The sequence below is a fragment of the Ictalurus furcatus genome, chromosome 17 (genome assembly GCF_023375685.1).
Source record: "Ictalurus furcatus strain D&B chromosome 17, Billie_1.0, whole genome shotgun sequence".
Lineage (NCBI taxonomy): Eukaryota > Metazoa > Chordata > Actinopteri > Siluriformes > Ictaluridae > Ictalurus > Ictalurus furcatus.
In genome coordinates, this window is record NC_071271.1 from 22,775,959 (window position 1) to 22,801,923 (window position 25,965).

Sequence of the window (25,965 nt, forward strand, 5' to 3'; positions counted from 1 at the left end):
ATAATGTGAGGCCATGTGTCCAAAAGTTAAAGCTGAATCGGAAGTGGACCTTTCAACAGGATAATGATCCTAAGCATACTAGCAAATCCACCAAGGAATGGCTCAAAAAGAAGGAATGGAGGGTTATGGAATGGCCTAGTCAAAGCCCAGATTTGAATCCCATTGAAATGTAGTGGGGGGATTTAAAACAGGCAGGACATGCAAGAAAACCCTCAAACATCTTACAACTGATAGAAAACTGCATGGAGGAGTGGTCAAAAATTCCAGCAAGCCTGGTGGACAATTATGCAAAACGCCTACAAGAAGTTATTTCTGCTAAAGGGGGAAATACTAGCTTCTGAGGCCAAGGGTATACTTCCATTTTCCACAGAAAAATACTACTTGTGGTTTTGTTCAAGGATAATCACTTTTATTTATAGGCACTGTTTCAAAGGTGATCAAATGTTTGCTTGTCCAAATATGTCAAAAATGCCAACAATTTCCATGGGGTGAACTTATTTTTTCACATGACTGTATACAGAATCCCTCTCATAATGTGAATTATCATGGGGTCAGAATAATCACTGTACTATTTTGAGGTTTATTATAACCACTTTCTACAGAAATGTCATCTTCTGACCCAAACAGGAAGGAAGGAAGGAAGGAAGAAAGGCAGCGCAAAGCTATAAAACAGAAGAGCACCAAGAAAAACAGATCCTCCCTCGTATAAACACTGAACACGGACCAAGAGTCATGAATAATTTAGTAAACACCTCTGCTTTACTTTGCAGCAACTGTGTTAGAATTTCAGCAGAGCAGACATCTCGTAAGCAAAAGCACTGACCCCATCAGTCTCCGCGACGTCCACGTTTCCGTTGGCGTCGTCGTCCATCTGCTTGTGAATGCTCCGGATGGCCTCGAAACTGAGGATGGCATTTTCGTCTTGGCAGAGCGGCTCGTCGATGCGGCACAGCTCTGGAAGGAAGACAGATGCTGGGGGTGAAGACATAAAACAAAAGCAGGCTGTACAATTTTTCTAACCAGCGTTTAATTACGCCGAGCATCACTCATGTGTTTAATCGATGGAGGGATGTAATAAATCCAACACCTTCTACCTAATGCAAAAAGATAAGTCTGGGCAAGCGGGGAACGAAACACTGCCGCTTGATTAGGCGTTATAGCAGAGTGACCCTGGACGCCCTGTTGCTTTATTCGTTCACAACGTAAAAGAGATCGCTGTGGGCTATTGACCGATGACCATGTGAAGAAGAACGGGCGCTAATCATGTCTCAAAATTCAGCAAGCCTTTGAAAATTCAATTCAATTCAATTTCTTCCATGGGGAAGAAACCATGAGAGGAACCAGACACAAAAATAGTGGTTTAAGGAAACCCTCTGGTTACGATTCGATTCATTACACTGGCTTTTTGTTTTTAAAAATCTACTACAGTTTCACCATATGTTAAAAATAAATAAATACATTTATAAATTCTCCCAAAAATCTGACTGAATAAACAACGTCTCTCATTTTAACCAGAAATAGAGCTCCAAAGTGTGCTAAAATGCCCGTCTTCCGCAACCTACATTATGATTAGAACCTAGATTCCTGACCAAGTACGTGTTTGACGATACACTCCGGTCACAATGCGATTCGATTCATGATAGGGGCTTCATGATCGGATTTTGAGAATATTTTGAACAATATTTGAATGAAGTCAAATTCTGCATTGAAAAGACTTGTTTATTTACCCTGAATTAAAAATAATGCAAAACAATTAGCATTTTTAACCGGCATAAAACTAACTAAATAAAACAAATTATACTAACAGACGTTTAATAGTGTAAACAAAAACATACTACAGTTTCGCCACATCTTAAACATAAATAAATAAATGTATAAAATCTCCCCAAAAAATATGATTGGAAGTCTCTGACTCTGGGAAAATGATCGACTGAGACATAATGCAGCCTGCTCTGTAGCCTACCTGAGGCTTCATTTCAACCAGCCATAGAGCTCCAAAGTCGGCTAAAAAGCCCGACATCCGCAACCTGTTTCATGGACACTGGTGTCGTTTAAAAAGCTACTGAAGAGCTCTTTTTGACCGTCATAACATGGTCCTGTAACCGTAAATGGTATTAATGTGTGTCAGCCATTGTGATCCAGAGCTATCAGTCAGAGTGCGCTCAATATATTTTAACTCCATGGGATACGCAAATTGTGTAAAAAAAAAAAAAAAACCTCCATGGGATACACCAAGTGTGTTGGAAAGATCCTCAGTGTAAGCATTAGGGTTATTGTTTATCACTGTTGTACATTTTTTACTTTCAAGTTTATAAAGTCCAGGAGAAGTTATCTACTCATTGAGCGTAGTTCTTAGCAAGTGGAATCATTAGGCTGTCCAAGCGAAAACATTCACGATCATCTTTAAAGTATCCTGAAGAGCCTCGGAGAAATACAGATCTGGTAGTCGAGCTCTGGAGCTCACACAACAAAACAGCAAAAGGCAGCTAAATATAGGACTTAACCGTGGTATTAACTTAAACTCGGCATCTCTTATTTTTAGACGGCAAATCTCTACAGCTGTTTTGTAACCACGAGCGGTTATGCGGACCATCATAAGCGGAGTGTCACTCTGAAGTCACGCTCAGAAAAGAAAAAAAAAGGTTGTTCGCTTGTCTACTCGAAGGTTCGCTTTAAAATCTTGAAGTTTTGCCTAATCAGACAGTAGAACCATTACTGGAAGCTAAAAACTATTAACTATATAAATAACGCGCTGATGAACCATTCTTCAAACAGAAGAGGGAATTAAGGGAATTTTTTCAAACTCTCTCGTAAATGTAAAAATCAGTATTGAATAAACAGTACAGCGGAGTGTTTTTAAATGTACCAACCAACATGATAACTGAACACCTCAAACCCCAGGATTTTTCTTCTTTAATAAACCACCATTAAATCATGAGCTTAAACTAGTCTTGGGTGACATATAAAGAAAAAGAAAAGAAAAAAAAAAAGAAAAACACCCCAAGGGCGTCTTATAACAGAGCATCTCTTTTACGCACAGCAACTGGCAAAAGATTTCATTTTAATTCATTAGAACAACATTTCTCCCTTTCTTGAAGTTAATAAGACAAAGAAACGCAGCTTGTCATGGGAATGAAAAGCCATAAAGAGTAAACTCCTTTGTTCTGAAGACTTTCCTGTAAATGCTTACACTGCTACCATAAATGTTAAACTTACACCTTAATCTCCTTACAGAAAACTTCAACAACTATCTATTTTTCCTTTGGTTAGTAACATTATTAATCTGTTTATTATTATTATTATTATTATTATTATTATTATTATTATTATTATGTACCTGTGTATGGGCGATTACTTTAGAAGCACTACTGTCAGACCTATCAGAATCACAAACTCCACAGCGCTGAGATATAAAGTTTAGCTAATTCTAGATTAAAGGGCAACTCCGGTTACAGGTGGCTCCTTATAAAACAAGCAGCAGTTGGAGGATCAGAAGTCTTTCCCCTGTGTTTCCTGGGGCATGAAGGCCAGAGGACAGGGCAGGAAATAGACTGAGATCTCTGCTGGGGGTGTACAGTAAAGCCCAGCTGACATTACGCTGCTCACAGAAACGTGACACCGAGGGATCGGAACATACTCGGACGTCTTGCCGGACTAAGCAGCTGCACTCAGGAAGATCAGACTCGAGGGGTCACCTAGTAGCAATTAACCAACACATCAGCTTGAAGTCAGGACCTTCAAGGTGCCTCAAGTCAGCAAAAAAGGTGCAGTCGATATTTTTAGAAGCTTCTACACAGAGAGCAAATTGAAAAGATCTTTCTTGCCTTACATGGGCATGTAAAAGACTATGGGTCCAGCGTAGACACCACATTACCCCTAATGAGCAAGCCAGAGGCAATGGTAACGAGGAAAAGCTCCCTGAGATGAAACGAGGAAGAAACCTTGAGAGGAACCTGACTCAAATGAGAACCTCAGAGTCATTTCTGATTTTAACACAGTTTTAAATTTAAGTCGATAACACCAAAGTAACATCACCAAATGTTCAATGATTGAGACTTGAGTGTAAACTGTTTACAGTGAGTACGTCCATCTTTATTCCACATGAAAGATTAAAGAGATGAACTCTCTTCAGGAGTTGTAGGGGTGGCAGCTACGACTAAAATAACAAATCAAAAGACGTGGCGACATTTCTATGGAAGAAGATATGCATCACCATATACGCAGAAATAAATTACAAAAATTTTTATTTCAACACTTTAAATGTCTACAAAAACCAACGTAAAACGTGTAAACATTTTACATCTCGATCCAAAACATGATCAAAATCAGGTGTTTCAAATCAGTTTGCGATCATCCTTAAAATACAAAACGTAAAATAAAAGCAAAAATAAAACCCCAAGACTTTAAAAGGTGCATCAGTTTAAATTAGGTCTAACAGTTAAGTAGATGCCTTTATAATTTTAATGATTTTAAAATGATTTTAATTTTACTCCTTGAGCCCACCTCCCATTCCCACCCATGTTCACAAAGCTCCGCCCCCTTGATCTACACTGGCCTGTAGAGTCGAGTGTCTATAAAATGAATGACAGGAAGTGTACCCAAACACAAACAAGGATTCCAGACTGTTTTCCAAACAGATTTTATCAGCCACTGAATACATTTATATTAAGGCCACGATTTCAACCTTAATATTTTATCATCTTTTATATCGAGGTCCTCCTTATAAGTAAGACACTTTAAAAATACGACTATTGCACCTTTAAGTGCTTTATAGAGCTGATATTGCAGAGCGATATTTCACAAATTATGCCACGATGCATTTCAAAGCAATAATTCCACATATATATGTCTACAAAAAATCATTATCAAGGCTGCAAACGTTAACATTTTTATTTATTTTTTTTTAAATCTGCCCTCAGCTCTGAGACCAAGTTACTGCATCACCGTGAACATTTAGTCCAGGGAATAAACTCAGGCCAGTAATGTTTTTTCATATACTATTCTTCACACAAAGCTACAAACCTATCTGTAATCTTCTCTTACGACAACAAAACAATTGATATTTTAAGTTTACGACTGAATAAAATTCCTACAGAATGTAAATTCAGCACATATTAACCGACTCTCTGCTTCATCGTCATAATTAAACTCCTGTGCTGTGTTCGTTATCTATATTAAACTGTAAACATACACCAGTACACAGTTCTAGCCATAAATCATTTGATACACAAAGGAAAACTTTCACTCGCTGGCACGTGGTGAACGATCAGCTCCAGAATTATTGGCACCTTTTAAGAAAATAAACGGAACACAAATCATTTCACACACAACCCAAAAAAACGACAAGTTCTCATGTAAGGCATTTTTCTTAAATGTTGAACACTGGTTTCAAATGTATTTGTATATTATTAATTAATAGAGGTGTAAGAGACTATTTGGAATGATGCATCGATTTAAAAGGCATCCAGCAAAACGATTCGAGGCAACAATCAAATTATAATTGATCATAAGTACATTATTATTGAAAAGCACATTCAGGAGTGTAAAAAATTATTCAACCCCCATTGCAAATCAGGTTTACTGTCAAAATTTACAGACTTTCAGCTTCATCCTTATGATGTTATGATCTGCTGCAAATGAGATGCATAGCTTCTGGCAGCGTTCCTGAGGAATCTTAGCCCATTAGTCATGAGCAATGGCCTCCAGTTCAGTAATATTCTTGGGTTTGCATGCTGCAACCGCCTTCTTCAAATCCCAGCAGAGATTTTCTATGGGGTTCAAGTCAGGTGACTGTGATGGCCCTGTAGAGCCTTGGTGGAATTTGAGGTATGCTTGGGATCATTGTCCTGTTGGAAGGTCCGATGACGCCCAAGCTTCAGCTTCCTCACAGACGGCATGAGGTTTTCAGTGTTCAGTGGGGTTGAGGTCAGGGCTCTGTGCAGGACACTGGAGTTCTTCTACTCCAACATTAACACACCATGTCTTCATGGAGCTCGTTTTGTACACAGGGGCACCGTCACGCTGGAACAGGTTTGGGCGTCGTAGTTCCAGTGAAGAGAAACTGTGAAGTTACAGAATACAAGGACGTTCTATACAATTGTGAGATTTCAACAGTTTGAGTGAGAACCGCATATGGGTGTGACAGACAGGTTTCAACACACTTGGACATCATCTTCGATTCAGAGAACAGTTTTTTAAACAAAGGTTTAAATCCAAAGATGGCTGTTGCAAAATACTGATCCTGCAGCCATTTGTGTGTTGATTAGGTTCGTTATCATGTTGAAAGATCCATCTATGGCCAAGTCTTAACCTCCTGGCAGAGGCAACCACGCTTCGATATTTATGTTAAAATATCCTGATACTTAACAGAATTCTTGAGGACATCAATCTTGAAGCCCTGAACCACCAATCACAAAACAGACCCCCTGGATCCACCGCCATATTTTACACTGGGTTTGGCTGATTTTCCTTTTTTTTATTTTTTTGGTGAACATCCAACATTCCAATTTGCTTCCTTAATGGAAGCAATCTCCCATATCCGAGTATGATATCCGGACAGGAACTGTGGCCAGGTACAAAGCTAAATCAGTGTACATCTAGCCGTATGAAAATGCCGTGCTGATCGTTTCCGCTACGCATCAAATTTTATCTAGTGAAAAGAGATATATCCAGGAGCCAATTCTTGCTCACACTGAAGCCATTACCTTCCCTAAGTACAGTATATTATAAAAAGCTGTACGTTATATTATCTCAGTAACAAGCAGTCTAAATTAATCTTGCCTTTGTGTTTTAGTCAGTATCAGATGCAAGTTTAATCCACAACACTGACGAAAATGCAATGTTAAGCGAGACGGCAAAATCAAGTCCAAAAATTATAACATTATAAAAAAATAAATAAATAAATAAATAAAAATTATGCATAAAAATCTGCTTCAAAAGGCAAACGAGGACAAGAGGACGAGGCTCTCGGGGAAACTTCAGAGATCTTGGATGCGATCAAACACGCTTTGAGCCAAGTTTCTCTAAAATACAGCAGGACAGCCTCCACTACACAGCCGACAAGTCGAGATGGATTGCAGAGGAAGCGTACGAGTACAAACAGTGCTTTTATAATCATTATGCAGACTACAGCTGGACAGGTGATCAAATGATATGCTGATTATCACAGCAGCTTAGCTCAATCCATGAGTTGGGGAAAAGTGAGTATCTTGGTCACGATATACGTGATATAAAATTTTCATACCGTTACATCTCCAATCGGAAAGAAAAAAAGCTGTGATCTCTGTGACTTTAATCATGGCATGTTTGACGGTGCCAGATTAGCTGGTTTGAGTATTTCAGAAACTGCTGATCTACTGGGATTTTCACACACAACAGTCTCTAGAGTTTACACAGAATGGCGTGAAAAAAACAAAAAAACATGGATCAACAAGGCGTTTCCACCCACGGAACTGTCGCTCACTCAGACAGGTCAGAGGAAAATGGCCAGATTAGTTTCGAGCTCCCAGGAAGGACAGATACAGTAAAGCAACTCATTCACGCTTTACAACCGTGGTGAGCAGAAAAGCATCTCAGCATGCACAAAACATCGAACCTCGAGGTGGATGACCTACAACAGCAGAAGACCACATCGCGATTGTTCCACTCCTGTCAGCCATCCTGGGCGCAGACGTCACTCACCCAAACTGGAAAGCTGAAGAATGGAAAAAGACCGGGGGATTTTCTTTCTAATCTTCCAACTGTCCACCATGGGTGAGCCTGTGCCTATGGTAATGAATATTAGTGAACATCAGAGGCCTACTTATGAATATTAATGAGTACGCCTAATTTTCAGAGTACGAATCACACGTTTTTAATATATGCTTAAATATAATATACTGTAGTATTATAGTAAATATATATATAAAATATGTAAGAATAACACAAGACAGACTGAGTACTTATATGAAAATAATGCACACCAGGGTGGTGTGACGCGGCATGATCTAGAGTGTGTTATTCCGCTTATACCATAGCAACCTGCCAACCATTACAACGATTAGTTTATTAACGAACAGCAGGTTGTGCATTTTAACAGCTTAATGTTCTGGACCATCCAAGAGACTTCAGTTCCTGTTCTCGCTTAAGTTACAGCTGTGATAAACACTTGTTCCCTCACCAGCCTCTCGCTCTCTTTTCTCTCTCTCAAAAAACACAGCCCGTCATTTGACAGAGAAACCAGAAAGTGTAAACTCGTCTGTCCTGAAGACTTCCCCATGCTAGTAAACTTTCCAAAGCACGGTTACAGTTACATCCATCCATCCATCCATCTTCTACCGCTTACTCCTTTTCAGGGTCACGGGGAACCTGGAGCCTATCCCAGGGAGCATCGGGCACAAGGCGGGGTACACCCTGGACAGGATGCCAATCCATCGCGGGGCACAATCACATACACACTCACACACCCATTCATACACTGCGGACACTTTAGACATGCCAATCAGCCTACCATGCATGTCTTTGGACTGGGGGAGGAAACCGGAGTACCCGGAGGAAACCCCCGCAGCACGGGGAGAACATGCAAACTCCGCACACATAGGGCCACGGTGGGACTGGTTACAGTTACAACGTTAAATGTCCCCAAACATAAAACATCACCACGTCAATGATTACACGTTTTACTTCGTTAAACATGGTTTTACAAATGCGTTTATTAGTACTATTGGATTGCATGGAGTGTCTTGCTGCACAAGTCCCTGAGTACTATACAAAAAATAATGTTAAATAGAATTAAGCGCATTGATATTAACTTATCGTTCATGTTACAGCTGGAACTACTGTCCAGCTGAGTCTTCTCCTATAATGCCTGATGAGGATGGAGAATACATGGCAAGGGATCCGAGACCATTCCTCCATACGCTGGTGGACTCTCCTCTTCAGTTCACCTCACAGGTTTTCTACGGGTTTCAAGTCAGGTGACTGGGATGGCCATGGCAGGACCGTGATTTTGTGCTCAGTAAACCATTAGTGTGTTGATTTATATATGTAGGTTTGGGATCTCATATAGACATGTACACACCTTGTTTTCCCACTCAGCATGAGAGGATGTCAGTGTTTCAGTTTCAACCCCTTTAATGATTAATTACGGTTCCATGAACCGTATTCATCCGCACAGACACGCAGAGCCGAAGCACAACCTAACACACTGTTCTTCCGTAAAATGCACACAGTTTTATTTTTTTATCTGCTAGAGGGCCAAAAGTTACACAGTGGACCTTTAATACCAGAGGATGACTTTTTTTTGTCCTCATTTCCATTTTAAATTGGATTTTTTGGACCAATTCAGTTCAAATCAATATAAATAACTATCCTTGGCAATAACGTTAATCATTCAAATTCAGATCTCTTGTATTACCCTAGTCCTACTCTTGTACCCGACCGTAAACTGTACTGAACCATGTCAGAGTTAAAAATTTCAACTTTAACACGCTTAAGCACTTGCTTTACAAGGCTGATAAATCACGAACTCGGCCTATAGAGCCAATGATGTGGTTTTAATGAGTGAGCAAGCGAACAGGGACCCGGTGACGGACACCTCGACCGTGTCCGATGTGGTAATATCACTCAGCTCTGTCTGGGCTCTGTTCCAGCTGCTTCCGATAAAAAAAAATAATAAAAAACCCTACAGCACTCTGGACTTCAGCCATGAAACTTCAGTCACTGACACTTCTCAGATGAATTCTACTCTTACAGGGCTACAGGGAGGAGACGTCGGCGAGGCCGTGAGTCAGTTCTCGAGGGGTTTTGATAGCTTGCGTGTTTAATATTGTCGGGAAATGAAAGCAGGAAACTCTGAGTAATGATAAATGGTGGGTGTCATTGCTTTTGAAGTAGAATTTAGGTTGTGTGTAAGCAGCAATCGTTTAAAAAGAATTATGCAGTGGTTAGGTTAAATTTAGGTTGAATAGTTGACGGTACCAGATTTTCATAAGTATTGGTACTGACACGCTTCCTGACAGAAGGTCAGTTGGGAACTTCTCATGGATGCACCTTGCAACAAGAAGACACTGCAGCTAAAGCAGCTCCCCCGGTCACCATGGCTGCGTCTGAAAACGCATACTTACCTACTATATAGTAGGCGAAATACACTGACTTCTCTCGGACAATCGTTTTTCGCTTTCGGAAAATCCACAAAACAAGCCCCGGTTCTCACGTACGTCATAGTAGCTATAAACAGTCGTTTCCTCACACCAGCCTCTCTTTTTTTACTCTCATGAAGCGAATTTAAATAGATACATACATAAATACACACAAACACACAAATAACAGCAGCTTGACATGTAAGCAAGAAAGAAACCACTAAGCATAAAAACCCCTCTGTCTTGAAGACGTTCCTGCGATGGAAAACCTAATGATTGTTACAAAAAAGGTAACGATTCGGCTCAAACGATCCGAGACCACTGACGTCCAATTTTACATCACAAACAAAGAAGATTAGTCTGTAACAGCATTAGAATTAAATGACATTGAAACAAACAGATGGTTGACCTGAACGAGCAATTCAGCACACTACAAAGACAAAACGTCTAGCTTTCAGGATAAACTTAGCATGGAGTAAGTAAGTGTAACCCAACCACAATGCCTTGCACTCGCTGTATTTGACAAACTGCCACGATGTCAGTGAAGGCAGTGTGCTTAATGGAGAATGTGCATCCCTTCTATTCTCAGCGTGGCTACATTTAGAGCCTGAACAATTTCTAAATCAGACTACAGCTCCACTCACTCCGACGTACAGTCTTTTGTATCGTTTAGTCATTTTATAAATTAAATATTAGAAACATCGGCTTCTGTGTGCTAATATTTTGAAATGTTACTCAAAGTCATCCGTGACGTTTGGGTTGCATAACAGCCTTCTTGGATTTTCGAGATATCTAGTAAATACCTTTGAACGTAAGGTCAGAGTTTTCGATTTGAGACACAGTTCATGACAACAATCACGATGACGGCGGAGCGTTTCAAAGATTTTTAAGTTTTAAAATCGTTAAACGGTTTACACGGTTCTACTTTTGGATGGAAACCTGACAGACAGAGACTTTTGGGCTCTGACGTGCCATCTAGATCGTTTCGTTTTTAAATCTTCTGGTTGTACCCAAGGTATGCCGCGAGTGGATGAACAGTGGCACTCGCAGGGCCGTGTATAAACACTACACAGCAGTCGTACATTACAGATCTGGAATTTGAAAAGAAAATGTAGAAGAAAAAAGAAGGCTTGGTGGGGTCACCTTTCGAAACCCCTGGTGCAGACAATATTCGCATTTCTACCCGACGTTAAAAAGTGCACGGATGACATACCGTTGTCGAGTTGCTGGGACTCTTGTCCGAGCTTGTCGGCTCGACAGTCCCCGAGCAAGCACAAGCAGACGATCCACAAAGCTGCCAGTTTGTTGAAATCCATAATGAGACTTCTGGCTCAATCTGCGGAGGAGAAAAACGGTTAGACTGGATTACGATTAAACGCCCTTTCAGCCAAGCCGCCTTGTCCGACAGCTGTTCTGGCATAAAACTGACCGACACTGCAGTTCAAAAGTTCACTTCACCTCCAGACCAATTCAAGCTGGTTTCCACTGAGCTAACCTAAAACATCGTATCATTACTAAATGAGACAAGCAAAGGAATACAACACTTGGTGTCGTGCTATTATAGAAAAATAATCAATGATGGGATGGCGTCAAGAGGCGGAGTTAATTATTTTCCTTAAAACAGCATGTTTCCTCTTATACCGTGGCATTCAATTCTTCATCAAGTATTTTTTATCCATTTATAGTTACATTTAAATGTTAAAAGTCAGAGCTGCTGTCATGGAAAAGTGATTAGTACTAATGAATTGTGTAGAATCTGAATAAAGACTAGGCTTATGAGAGTGTGTTATCGAATTCTTGTAGAGTGACGTCACCCTGATAAACACCACGCTGTTTCGTTTCCTTAATTTAAACCTTTAGAAGATGTTTAGCTGCTCTGCTCTGAAGACAGACAGACAGAGGGTTATTAGGATTCGTGTAGGATACAAACTAGGTGAAAAGGAAATATGTTTGCATGATACAACATGATATCATTAGTCATCCCAAGCCTACTAGACATGAGCCAACAAGAAGAAAAATAAATAAATAAACGTGTGAGAGAGAAATTATACGGCAGTATCTGTAAATATATATTAAATCAGACTAGTCTGTATTTCCCAGACTAGTAACTCCAATACAGAATTTTATTTAAACACTAAGCAGTATATCTAAGGTGTGGTTTCCTTGGTAATGTAGGCTTGACAGGAAACATCGACATAACGAGTTTCCTTAGAAAATAAGCCAATTATTACACCGAGGTCATGTATTATATCATTGCTTATTGCGTCGATGATACGAACAGTGTGTAATCGCTAAATAAATAGCATTTTAAAATATTTAACATGCTGAGTGTGTCATTCCGTAATAGTGGTATCAATAAAATACTTGGTAAAAGTGTGTCCCGAAGTATTTATTTTTTCTTTATCCATTTATAGTTACAGTTAATGTTGTGGAAGATCTGAAACGACTGCCAGGATGGCTGCTGCAGAAAATTTAATTACTCAGTATCATACAACGGTGTTTAAGGGCCTCTGTGTAAAAAAATAAAATAATAATAATTAATTAAATGGAAGATTATTTGAGAAAAAAAAAAAGACATAATTCGAGAATTTTTTCTTCATTTTCGAAGAAAAAGTCACAATATTTCAAGAATAAAGTTGCAATATTTATTATTTATATGAAGTAATTCAGAAATACATCTGCAACACATTAAGAGTAAAGACGTAACATTTCGAGATCATATCGTGATAATGTCATACCGTGATATGATTTTTTTTGTCAAATCGCCTACCTCTTAGCAAAACTTAATTATCAGTCATTATAAAGCCCCCGCCCCCACCACCCCGAAACAACATGAGCGCAAAATTCTGCATTCAACTTTATATTTAACGAAAATATATTCTTTCCTCAAACAAATCTTCCTTATTATTATTTTAAAAATGCTTATGTAACACTAAACCGCACCTCCACCTGCGAGGTGATTAGTTGGCATACTAGCAAGGTTAGCTTAGCCTTCTGTGCTGCTTATTCATTCAGCTCAAAGCTATTAATTCCTTCATTAGATAAACTTTGCTTCTTTTTTCAAATCTTCTTCTTAATACACTGCAAGACTTTCAGTTTGTTGGGGTTCAATATTAAACGTTGAAAACGTTGAGAAACTGAAGCAAGGTATCAGTCACAGTGACACATCACGACCATTTCACGTTAAGCTAGCCTGCCATGCTAATAGAAAAAAAAAACGCCATGACACAACACTGTGTTGCCAGATCATGCGGGTTTTACTTTCGGCATTCACAATGTAAATTCACGTTGGGTTTATTAGAAATTTTGTAAAAAGGTTGTAATGTAAGATTTGAGTTTTAACAACAATTTATTGTGATATATATATATATATATATATATATATATATATATATATGCGTGTGTGTGTTCAAGTGTACTATGATTCTTTTTGTAAAATCGTTTTAAACCGTGACAAGAAGGAATTCACTGAATTACATCTGGCAACCCTGACCTTCACAAAGCTAGCTCGCGATTTTAGCACACCGTCATTTTTAAAAAAAAAATAAATAAATAACTGACAGTAAGTATATCGTAATAAAGTCGTAGCAAAACGAGCTAATTTTTTTTTTAAAAGGATCAAAATACATAGTTAGGCAGGGACTTCAGATTAAAAACCCCGTCGTTTACGTTAATAATCGGAAAAGAGTGACACTTGAGACCAAATTGATAGTATTTGTGGGTTGTTTTTTTTTTAAATGTATAATAATATTAAGTGTGATACCTCAGATTTGCGTCGACTTTCTGGAGATGAAAAAAAAACCAACCCAAGATCCTTTATATCCTATTCCAGCTCCCGGGAGAGTCCCGACCGCAGCTCTCCATTGAGACACCCTGCAAAAAACAGCCTGGACGCTTGCTCCACTAAATAAAAAACCAGTCCTTGTGTTTGTTTAATTCAGAAATAAGAGATAAGATCAGCTCGTCGCTTGTTACAGCTCAGTGTAATGCGTTCAGCTCAGCTCGACCTGCATTGCAATGGATCAGAATGGAGTGCCTGTACACCAGCGAACAGAAGGCTGGGAGGAGGGGAGAAAAAGATTTTAACCAGCTAAACTCAGGAAATTACAGGACAAACGTATGCTGGTCCTTTCAATAAATCCCTCAGACTTAAGCACAGGCTTCAGCTGGCTGGCTCTCTATCTACCCTCTTTTTCCCCCTTCACACTCGCCCCCGCTTCCTCAGTCCTCACTAGCACGCGTTTCTGAAAGACTGCAGACAGGGTTGCCAGATCTTTCAATACATAAAATCCCTCAAAATAAACCATAAACACTATATCCTTACACCCTAAAAATTAAAAAAATTCGCAGAACATATTTATTTATATATATACATATAAATATAATAATTTAAGTAGTTTGCTTTAAATGCTCAAAAAAGCCTTGTAACAAAGGCAAGAAACCTTTACTCATTAATAGTGGTGTGTGGTTCGTGAATGAGTCGATTCCTTCAGTCGGCTCTGGTTCACCTATGAGCCGACTCGTTAATGAGTAAAGGTTTCTTGCCTTTGTTACTAGTTTCTTACACAGATTGTAAAAAAAAAAAAAAGATGGACGACGCACCTTCACTCTCTTCCATTGTAGAAAAGTGAAGCCACCAATGTCCCAATATGGCGCTGACATCGCGTAACCCGAGTCTGTTCAGTAGTGAACCAGGAGCCCGAGTCTGCGCAGTAGTGAACCAGGAGCCCAAGTCTACACGGTAGTGAACCCGGAGTCTGAGTCCGCGCAGTAGTGAACCCGGAGTCTGAGTCCGCGCGGTAGTGAACCTGGAGCCCGAGCACGCGCGGTAGTGAATTCGGAGCCCGAGTCCGTGCAGTAGTGAACTCGGAGCCTGAGTCTGCGCGGTAGTGAATTCGGAGCCCGAGTCTGCGCGCTAGTGAACCAGGAGTCTGAGTCTGCGCAGTAGTGAACCCGAAGCCTGAGTCTATGCGGTAGTGAATTCGGAGCCCAAGTCTGCACGGTAGTGAACCTGGAGCCTGAGTCTGCGCGATAGTGAATTCGGAGCCTGAGTCCGTGCAGTAGTGAACTTGGTGCCTGAGTAGTATGCGCAATAGTGAACCCGGAGCCTGAGTCTGCGCAGTAGTGAATTCGGAGCCCGAGTCTATGTGGTAGTGAATTTGGAGCTTGAGTCTGTGCGGTAGTGAATTTGGAGCCCGAGTCCGTGCGGTTGTGAACCTGGAGCCAGAGTCTGCGCGGTAGTGAATTCGGAGCCCGAGTCCGTGCGGTCGTGAACCCGGAGCCTGAGTCTGCGCGGTAGTGAATTCGGAGCCCGAGTCTGCGCAGTAGTGAATTTGGAGCCCCGAGTCCGTGTGGTGGTGAATTTGGAGCTTGAGTCTGCGCGGTAGTGAATTTAGAGTCCGAGTCCATGCGGTCGTGAACCTGGAGCCAGAGTCTGTGCGGTAGTGAATTCGGAGCCTGAGTCCATGCGGTCGTGAACCTGGAGCCTGAGTCTGCGCGGTAGTGAATTCGGAGCCCGAGTCTGCGCAGTAGTGAATTCGGAGCCCTGAGTCCGTGTGGTGGTGAACCCAGACCCTGGGTAGTATGCGCAGTAGTGAGCATAAAGTGGTAATTTGATTGTTTAATTTGTCTCACGTCCCATTAGATTACATGGAGAGGGCAGGGTTTATGGGTTATAGGGTTTATGACCCATACTGCATCCAGCCACCTGGGGGTGATCAAAACATTTTGGCTTCACTTTTCAGGACTTGTGTGGCACACTTGGTTTCTTCTATGAACAACCCTACATCCAAAGTAGCAAGCGACAAGCAACTCTTCATTTTCTATGTACATTAAAGAAACTGTCTAAGAATGACAGCCCAACAAGTGATGTTTTCTCAATTTTATGCAATTTAGTCTCAAATGATTTGTTGGACCAAACCTATGGCATGCATGGCCTGCCCTTTCTCCAGTTTTCCATTCGCGACTTTAGTTACTGCCTGCTATTAGTTCTCATTTACGGTTTGACTGTTGCAAAAAAAAAAAAAAGGGAATAAAAACTTCTAACCATGGTTTCATCATATCCTGTCATATACACCCTCTCATTAAACGTGTCTAGAAAAATTATGTAGGAAAATACCACTTCCTTAGATGGAAGTAGCAGAAATAGTTTTGCCGCTAGTGAGTACACATCTATTGTTAATATAGTTGGCTTGCTTTGCTAATCTGCCAAAGTAGCTCGTACAAACAACCAATATTCACATTGATTAGTGTTATTTAATTTGTGTTAGCTTTAGAAGTTATACTAGTGGTGGTTGATGAGATTCCCTCCCCCATACTGTGTAAAGCGCTTTGAGTTTCTAGAAAAAAAGGGCTATATAAATGTAAGGAATTAAAGGTTTGGGGCAAGAGACAAACCACAAACAACACATGCAATTTGTCTCTTGCTAGTATGAATACAGGGTAATAGTGATATGTTGTTCATAAATGAGTTGGCTCTTTGAATCAGCTCTTTGAATCTGTACACATATAAGCCATTTTCTTTCGTCTTCTAGTGTAATTTACTCAAAATGCTTCTCTGTTGGAATCTGTGTGCGTGAGAGAGCAATAGTGTGTGTGTGTGTGTGTGTGTGTGTGTTAAGGGTCTGCTCAATTGCTGCGTGCTAAAGACTATACTAGATGTAGTCGAGTATATTAGGGAATGGAAATTAATTTATTCATCTTCAGTAAGCGCTTTATCCTGGTCAGAATCCTGGATTCTGGATCTTATTACAGTGAATACAATAAATTACATATATTTTTTTTATAAAATGCAATGCAAAGTAGCGTTATTTTGTTGGTTAGAAGGTTGTAATTACAAGTTAATAAAACCATTTCAGCCTCTGTTATGCAAAGAAGAGCAATCATTCAAGGAAAAACATATTGCAAACTTTTAATGCATTGATCTGTTTGGGAGCTGAAAGAGTCGACTCTGTTGGTGAGCTGAGTCAAATGAACTGACTCATTCAAAATATTCACAGTTCCAATCACTACTCATTAAACTTGATGAATATGAAAACTGCAAACACTCATGTGTCCTCATGCGTCCTCCTGACATCATAAATAACACAATATCACCGCCAGTGCCTGCTGTTTCTTCAAGCGTGTTCATTATTTATGTGAAAAACCTTTAGTGGAGGGAATTTTCGTTTATTTTAATCATAACCAGAGCGAACGTGATTAATGTTTACATTAAGAAAAATGCTCACTTATTTGATTTAAAGAAGAAATAACTGGTGTAATTAATGCGCATAAAAATCCTACATCAAACCTGCTGAAAAATAGGAGAAAAACAGTTTAAAAAAAAAAAGTGATCTGGAGTGGACCTGGCAACACTGACTGCAGTGAACGCTCGTATGCTACTCCTTTAGACAAATCCCGCCTCCTGCGTGTGATTGGACAGTAGTACTCCGCTTACTACATCACAATTGGCTAGTCTTTCATATTAACGCTGTCTAATTGGCAGTTACTGATAAGTATGAAGGTGGCAAAAGAAAACTCCTGCACATCGTGTGTTGGACTGCAGGGGGAGTTTCAGTGTAAATGCTGCCTCACTGCCACCTACTGTACAGGTGCTAACATTACAACAGCTTTTAATTAAAATTCCTGCATAAACAATAATAAAGAAACACATTTTACTCAGTAACAGCTCTACTCAGTATGTGCTTGGATAACATGGATCAGTCATGTACCTTTGGTAAATTAAAGTTCAATTTAAGTCAAATTAAAATGAAATGTATTAGTTTATTTTTTTTTATTATTATTTTTTGGACAGATTTAGCCAGTGGTGAAAAAAAAAAAGTACTGATAATTTATACTTAATGGAAAGTATAGAAAATGTGTGGAAAAAATACCCAAGTAAAACTCAAAAAGTTGTCACTTTTAAATTTACTCAGGTATTAAAACATAAAAAGTAACTGTTTTTAACTCACAAAATGAAGTTAAAATCATGTTTGCATTTGAAAAGTAACTTTTATGACTAATTTTAAAGCAGCTACTTCATTTTGCCTAAAAACATAATTTAGTTTTTATAAGTTTGCTGCGTGACTAATGCTACATAGTTTTGCTAATGAATTAACAGAAGTACAATGAATTGTACAGTAAAAAAAAACCCCCAAATTTACCATTAGCTAGAATTTGACTTGCTTGCTAGCCATTTTAGGTTACCTACAGCTACTCTAACCGGCCATTACCAAAGAAAACAGACTTCAGTAGTTAAATTCAATCCAGATAACGTTAACAAATTAGTAAACCTTCCTTCAATATGCTTTTGTCAATTTAAATGGTGTTCATGCCTTCTAAAGGAGACGCCTCATTTTATATTTACATTTTATTGAGGTAGGGCCACGGCACTTATCCTCAAGTTCAACAGTGCAGTCATATGGATTATCCATTTTCAGAGACACTGATAGCTACAGCTCTAACTACATTGTGTAGCATGAGAAGGTTACTACAGATGATTCAGTGATTCAGTTGGATGCTTTATCCTGAAATGTTAATAAAATGTACAGGATCTCACTGATATGGCCCCGAATTATTGGCTGGATGAGAGCAGAAGAGACCTTCAAGATTTGTACTCAGTGTGTGTGTGTGTGTGTGTGTGTGTGTGTGTGTGTATATATATATATATATATATATATATATATATATATATATATATATATATATATATATATATATATATTTTAGATGTAGATGTAATAAACAAATGTAAATAATACTTACGTAATGTATAAATACCACCAAAATAATAATATAGTATACGAACCAAGTATTTTCCTCTCCTGCATTTAGCATGTCATCCATTTAACTCTTCAGTAAACAATAACGTATATATTATTCTTAAAGATATGACCTTATGCTTCCTGGGATAGGCTCCAGGTTTCCTCGCGACCCTGAAAAGGAGTAAGCAGTTGAAGATGGATGGATGGATGGATATGACCTTATGTTATGAAAACATGAAAAAATTTGCTTGTCTCGAATATGTGAACATTTTATGCCGAAATATTTATTCATAAATGATGTTTTTCAGAAACAGATCACAAAATTAATTCATATAAATAAATAAATAAATAAATAAATAAATAAATAGCAAAAAAAGAAAGAAATAGAAATAGATAGAAATAAAAAACATTGAAATAGATATCAAAATGTGTTTACTGTTTTTTCCCCCATGATTTCCATTTTGTAAGCAAGTGATCACTGTATGTTATACTATATGATCATTATGTTCAGTTTCTGACCGAATATATGTAATATGTGTGAAATTCTCTATTATATATTTCTTATTATTGGCTTTACTATTATTAACATCTGGTTCATGTTGCAGACTGTCATGGGCGCGTCTTCTTCTTCTTCTTCTTCTTCTTCTTATTCCCTCACTCACTTTTAATCACTCACCGGACACAGTTCTATATCACAGGGCACCACACACACATACAGTCCCACAGACATTCACACTCAGTGGTAGTTTGTCATAGCCAATCCACCTAGTGGCCTGTTTTGGAAGTGGAAGGAAACCTGGAGAACAGGGAGAATACATGAAACACCATGCAGACAGTAACCTGAGCTCCTGAGCCCAGGTTCCGCAGGACCTATTATTATTATTATTATTATTATTATTATTATAGTAAAATTAGCCTAAAACGCCTATCCAAGGCATACCCAAAGTAAAATTAAAGCTGTTCTTGAACCATTTGGAGTACATTCATGATTTTGCTCTCTTTTGAAAGGGGACACTCTGACATATTTTCCCCAGAAGTCAGAATCACTGTAATTCCTACTGGTATTGAGTAATAGAAGTTTAAACACACTGAAACAGAAGGGGTTGTTTTTTTTTTTTTCGCCTGATTTTTTATTTATTTATTTTTTTGCATGTAGATCCTGCCTTCAAATTTGATAACAATACCAAATAAAATTAATATCTTAATTAATATTCATTAATAATATGTACAAACGCACATACAGTCCCAGACACATTTACACTCAGGGGCAATTTGTCATAGCCAATCCACCTAGTGGCCTGTTTGGGGAAGTGGAAGGAAGCCAGAGAATCAAGAGGAAACCCACACAAACAACAAGGGGAAGACATGAAACAAACACCATGCAGACAATAACCTGAGCTCAGGTTAATATAATAATAATATAAGAATAATAATAATAATTATTATTAGAGCATTGCCACCATGCATCCTGAGCTTGGTTATTTTCTGTGTGGAGTTTCTGTATGTTCTCACCATTCTCATGGCTTTCCTATGGATTCACTGGTTTCCATCCAAGATGAATTATCCTGCCTTGTGCCCAGACCAACCCTGACCAGGGTAAAAGGATTACTGAAAAGGAATGAATTTGACGATGATGATGATGATGATGATGATGATTAAAAAAACAAAACAACTAAGCCTAATAATAAATGGATTTTTTTTTTAAAGTGCTGTCATTTAACAACGAACACAATTATTGGTCTGTAATGTTGAATGTAATTGTTGATACAGTGAAGTTTTCTGTAGGGAGATGTTTATTTAACATTTATGGAAGGAGTCTCCAGTGTCTTTGTAACAGTCAGAGGTCAATCTGAGCCAACGTCTGTTTATAGCTGCTGTAATGTAAGTAATGCAACATAACAGGGACTAACTTTAATACATTATATGTAACTATAAAAGTATAAAAATAGTGTTCTTCTTCTTCTTTTTTTTAAATGGCATAATTGGAATAACATCACTCCTCACATTCAGTATTACTCACTCTCATTAACACACACCTTTCCTATTAGATTCACTATAATTATTCAGTGATGTACTTTATGTAAGGAATTTATCATTCTATGTCATGCTCTTATAGGAAACTAATCAAAATGGGGGTGGTGTGATGACGCGCAGTTACCGTTAGCACTCCAAAGTTGATGAGTTTTCTATAACAGCATGACTCAGAGTGATTTAGTCTTTACTTAAAGAACATTATTCAGTATCTACAGTGAATGTAATAGGAAAGGTGTGTGTTAATGAGAGCGAGGAATGCTGATGTGGACTCATTACAGGGTTAAAAGGAATGTGTATGACATTTTTAAGCACAACCATTTTGGTTTTCTCCCACACAGCTTATCAGTATTTTGCTGAGACAGGTACAGGATGTGTGCTAATATCCGGAATATAACACAACAAATCAACTGATACAGTACCCATCATACATGAACGGGCTTTCCCCCAGTATAGCTGAGGTCTTGCGTCGGTTCTCTGGCATCTCTTTTAAACAGCACTAACACACACAAAGTCTTTGTGTCTTTTACAAAGAACATGCACGTTCTTCTTCCTCACGCTATAGACATGTAGAGTAGCATGGTCTTCATAAATCTCACAGGGCCTACAGTGTTTTACTGGCTAATAATTTTTGCTCTAGTTATCTTTACACTAGTTATTTCGCAATCCTGTTACACACAGCAGGAGACTTAAAAAAAAAAAAACTCCTTCTGAGACAGACTGCTTCCTGAAAATGACTGCGTTACTCAGTCACCACAATGTTTCTGTTTAGAAGACACAAGTGAATGTAGCTGACATGGCGGTATAGTGGTGTGGGTGTGAAGGACAAATTTGTTGTCGGAGGATTAAATAATTCTGTACAGATAAAGCGCAGCACGCTACAGACACAGGATCACATTGCTCTGGGTATGTTAAAGTTCTCAACTATTAAATATAAATATGTATTTTTACATTGTACTTGTACATAGAGCTGAAATAAGACAAATCAGAACCAGATTGTGTGTGTTATACTTTCAAATTACAATTTATTACCAAAACATTCTTATTGATTTTTTTCCACCAACATCTAACATGACAAAAGCCTCGCAAGCAGAAGTCACGTATAAAATGTATGTGTAAGCTTTTGTGTCTAGTAATCGTTTTTCCTGCATTTAATGCTATACTACACGAGTAAACAAAAATTATGTTTCGAATGTGTCAATCTGCTAGAACCTGTCACGTGTCAATGTGTCTGAATTCTATAAAGCAGCCAGAAATGATGACGAAAAATCAGGTTTTCAGCCAAAAATACACCCTGGCATCTTTAAGAAACTATTTCCACCAAAACGATGTGGTAATGATTCATTTACTTTTAATCATACTTTTTACATTTTGCCGAGGCTATCTTCCTCGTGTTTCTACATTTACCTTTCTTGAAGAGTTGTGTAAGAAGCCAGTTTAAAAAACAGTGCTAAAAACAATCAGTCTGCCGAAAGATGATAAAAACCTCACACGTTACCTTTCACGATGAACATCACACTTTCAAGTTGTTCGATAGTTATGTGCTGCAGTGAAACATATACAAGTCTAATCAATTCAGTTTGTAGTCAGATTCCGGCTGTTGAAGCATCCGCAATGCTCTTGCGCCATCAAAACAGAGAAGAAGAGCTTACACATTCTATATAAATGACAGCAGGCAAAGTGTTAAAACGTCAAAATGATCGAATTTAAATACATTATTATTTTTTTCAGTATATATAATGAGGCAGTGGAGGCTCAGTGGTAAAAGGCTCTGGTTTACTGATCAGAAGGTCAGAAGTTCAAGCCCCAGCACTGCCAAGCTACCACTGTTGGACCCTTAGGCCCTTAACCCTCAATTGCTCAGTTGTATAAATGTAAGTCACTCTGGATAAGGGCGTCTGCCAAATGTTTTTATTGTATCTCAGCACAACGTTGTCATTCTTTAATTAAATTTAATTTAATTGCTGGCAAGTTGCTGTCGTGTATGAAGAATAAAACACTCCAGGCCGTTCTGTTATGGGAAAATATTCCGCTTCAAGGTGGTAGCTCATCACTCCACATTGTCATTGGTTTTATTCCGTACTTCGTATTATATTTTAAGTCCCATTTTTAAATAAATGGGCAGTGGTAGCTCAGTGGTTAAGATGTTGGACTACTGCTTGGATGGTTGTGAATTCAAATCCCAGCATTGCCAGGCTGCCACTGCAGGGCCTTTGAGCAAAGCCCTTAAGCCTCAATTGTTCGGTTGTATAAATGAGGTACACGTAAGGAACTGTGGATCAGGGTGCCTTCATATTTTGAATTGAATGCCAAAAAACTGGAGATCAACTCATGCTAGCCTTCTCCATACTCCGTGTATGAAACTTAAAAAGAGTAATGCAACAGTGTTGTGTTTTTATACACCAAAGATCTGGAACATATTAAACATTCATTAGTCTCCATCTATCGTTGATGTAAAAACAAAACAAAAAACAACAACATTTTTCACTTTAGTGTTTAACTAGCATTTATTATTTACTTTTAATTCATTTAATTATCACCTTTAACTCTTTTTTTATACTTAGGTATATTTTTATTGCTATGATTTTGTCTCACTTTTCTCCTTTCTTTCTGTCAGTGCTATTATTTACTGCATTATTATTATTTGCCTATTTTTTTTTTATGATCTTATGTTTCTTTATTTTTCTGATTTTTGCTTCACCCTGTAAAGCACTTTGAGCTGCATTTTAAATGCATGAAGCATGCTATATAAATACGATGTATTCGTTTATATAGATTAATTAACTGCTATGAGTATTCAATTCCCTGCAACTCATGAAGCCTGAACATTAAACTATGAACTATGAAATCCGGTTTTAATAGTTGGCATACTATCAATAAATGTATGCCTTTTTCAGGTGTCTGAAGAAGCTGGACCAAAATGCAAAGTATCAAGTGTGTGGTGGTTGGTGATGGAGCTGTGGGGAAGACCTGCCTTCTAATCTCCTACACCACCAACGCCTTTCCTAAAGAGTACATCCCTACTGTGTTTGACAATTACAGCTCAGAGATCACAGTGCAGTCCAAACCCATCTGTCTTAATCTATGGGACACAGCCGGTCAGGAAGCATATGACCGTCTCCGAACCATTTCTTATCCCCAGACCAACGTCTTCATAATCTGCTTCTCCATCTCCAACATGACCTCTTTTGAGAATATCAAGCTGAAGTGGTATCCAGAGGTATCGAAACATTGTCCCAATGTACCCATCCTTTTAGTAGGAACCAAAAAAGACCACAGGCAGGATCCAGAACTTTTGCAGAAATTAAAGGAACAGAAAATGACTCCTGTCACTGAGCAACAGGGAAGAGCTCTAGCTCGAGAAATCAGGGCTGTCAAGTACATCGAGTGCTCAGCTCTCAACCAAGATGGAGTGAAGGAAGTATTCGAAGAGGCTGTCAATGCCCATCTGAACCCAAAGCCTAAGCGTGAAAAATTCTGTGTATTGTTATAAATACGCTGTACAGAAGATCATTGTATAAAAAAGAAACCCTAAGGACTCAGTTATTATACTCTCTGAAACATGGACTCCAAGATAACCTTTGAAGTATTTCCCATTTATTAAACTAACATGAATAATTGTATAAGGAATTGATGAGAACAATTTAGTCAAAGATTTCTCATGTTTACATTTGAAGGTTAAATGGTTTTAACCTTCTAATGTAGCTACTCTTGTATGTCTCTTATATAAAAGTTTAAAATATATATTTAAAAATTTCATTTAATTTCCTAACAAATTTTGTTGGTTCTATTCCCCAAAACTAGTAGCCTAATTTAAACCACCACAAGTTACTAAGGATGCTGCAAATGCTAACATATTTGTCCCACAAACTTTCATATCTGCCCATTTACTGATATCTCCTGCAACACTTTTTGTTGAGTACCGTAGGATCCTAGTCTTGATTCACTCCTCTATTCCCAGATACCCTGTGTACGACTGGCCTATGACCACATCTCGTGATTTGTAATGAAACACACATGAAATTAGTCACTGCTGATTTTTATATATTGGTGCTGAATCACTGGCGTAATGGATGTGAATAGTCTGTTAGTCATTGAATGTGGTGGTTTGGATAGTCCAGGATCCAGTATTTTGTTAGTGAGACTTACATCAGCAATTACAAAAAACAACAACACCCTGGCCTTTAATTTCAGGCAGCAATACTGCACAGTGTAAACAAAATCATGTGAAAATTAAAAATAAATGCACTACATGTGAAAAATGTGTAAAACATAACATGTAAGGTTATATGAACATTTTTTAAGATGACCGAAATCTTGTTAATACCACAGTCTGCACATGTGAATAGTCACATGATCCATAATCACACAAATAACAAGATTTAACTGATTTCATTAAACCTTCAACAAATTAAACAAAAAGACATTAAACAGGCCTTAAGTTCATCTAATGTCATCTCAGTTGACATAATTATAATTAAATGATTTGATTTCCATCCATCCATCTTCTACCGGTTACTCCTTTTCAGGGTCACGGGGAACCTGGAGCCTATCCCAGGGAGCATCGGGCACAAGGCGGGGTACACCCTGGACAGGGTGCCAATTCATCACAGGGCACAATCACATACACACTCACACACCCATTCATACACTACGGACACTTTAGACACGCCAATCAGCCTACCATGCATGTCTTTGGACTGGGGAAGGAAACCGGAGTACCTGGAGGAAACCCCCGCAGCACGGGGACAACGTGCAAACTCCGCACACACATGGCCCCAGCAGGACTTGAACCCTGGACCCTGGAGGCGTGAGGCAAACATGCTAACCACTAAGCCAGATGTATTTGAATTCAGATGTTTGTGAAAGATTGTTTGAGAAATCTTGGTTCTTGCTCTTTGAATGCTGACTTGGTTGCTTTCAAGACACAATACTAAAATGGAGAACTGGTCATGCCATCTCTCATAGCCAAAGCATAGCTGTGAGATTTAGGCTGAATGTGAAAGAGGAACCCAGCTGAGTCCTCTGATCACTGGAAATGAATAAGCTGGTTTCTTTTACCACAGTCGGATTGC

The 25,965-nt window shown here is 38.7% G+C and overlaps 2 protein-coding genes across 3 annotated transcripts in view; one reads left to right on the forward strand and one right to left on the reverse strand.

Moving 5' to 3' along the window:
* The window catches only part of stim1a (stromal interaction molecule 1a), a 57,813-nt gene extending 43,236 nt beyond the window's left edge, over positions 1-14,577 (reverse strand). Inside the window, exons 1-3 of one of the 2 annotated variants that reach the window (XM_053646460.1) lie at positions 13,882-14,577; positions 11,332-11,454; positions 824-954 (exon numbers count right to left, since the gene is read on the reverse strand). In XM_053646460.1, the coding sequence (XP_053502435.1) occupies positions 824-954; positions 11,332-11,434 (234 nt within the window). In that variant the 5' untranslated portion in view covers positions 11,435-11,454; positions 13,882-14,577. The remainder of the gene's footprint in view (positions 1-823; positions 955-11,331; positions 11,455-13,881) is intronic. The other variant, XM_053646461.1, reaches the window with a different exon arrangement.
* A 7,074-nt stretch (positions 14,578-21,651) lies between these two features.
* On the forward strand, positions 21,652-25,384 carry rhoga (ras homolog family member Ga). Its single transcript, XM_053647478.1, has 2 exons — positions 21,652-21,796; positions 23,788-25,384. The coding sequence occupies exon 2, from the start codon at positions 23,811-23,813 to the stop codon at positions 24,381-24,383; it is 573 nt and encodes a 190-aa protein (XP_053503453.1). The 5' UTR covers positions 21,652-21,796; positions 23,788-23,810; the 3' UTR covers positions 24,384-25,384.
* Positions 25,385-25,965: the final 581 nt, after the last annotated feature.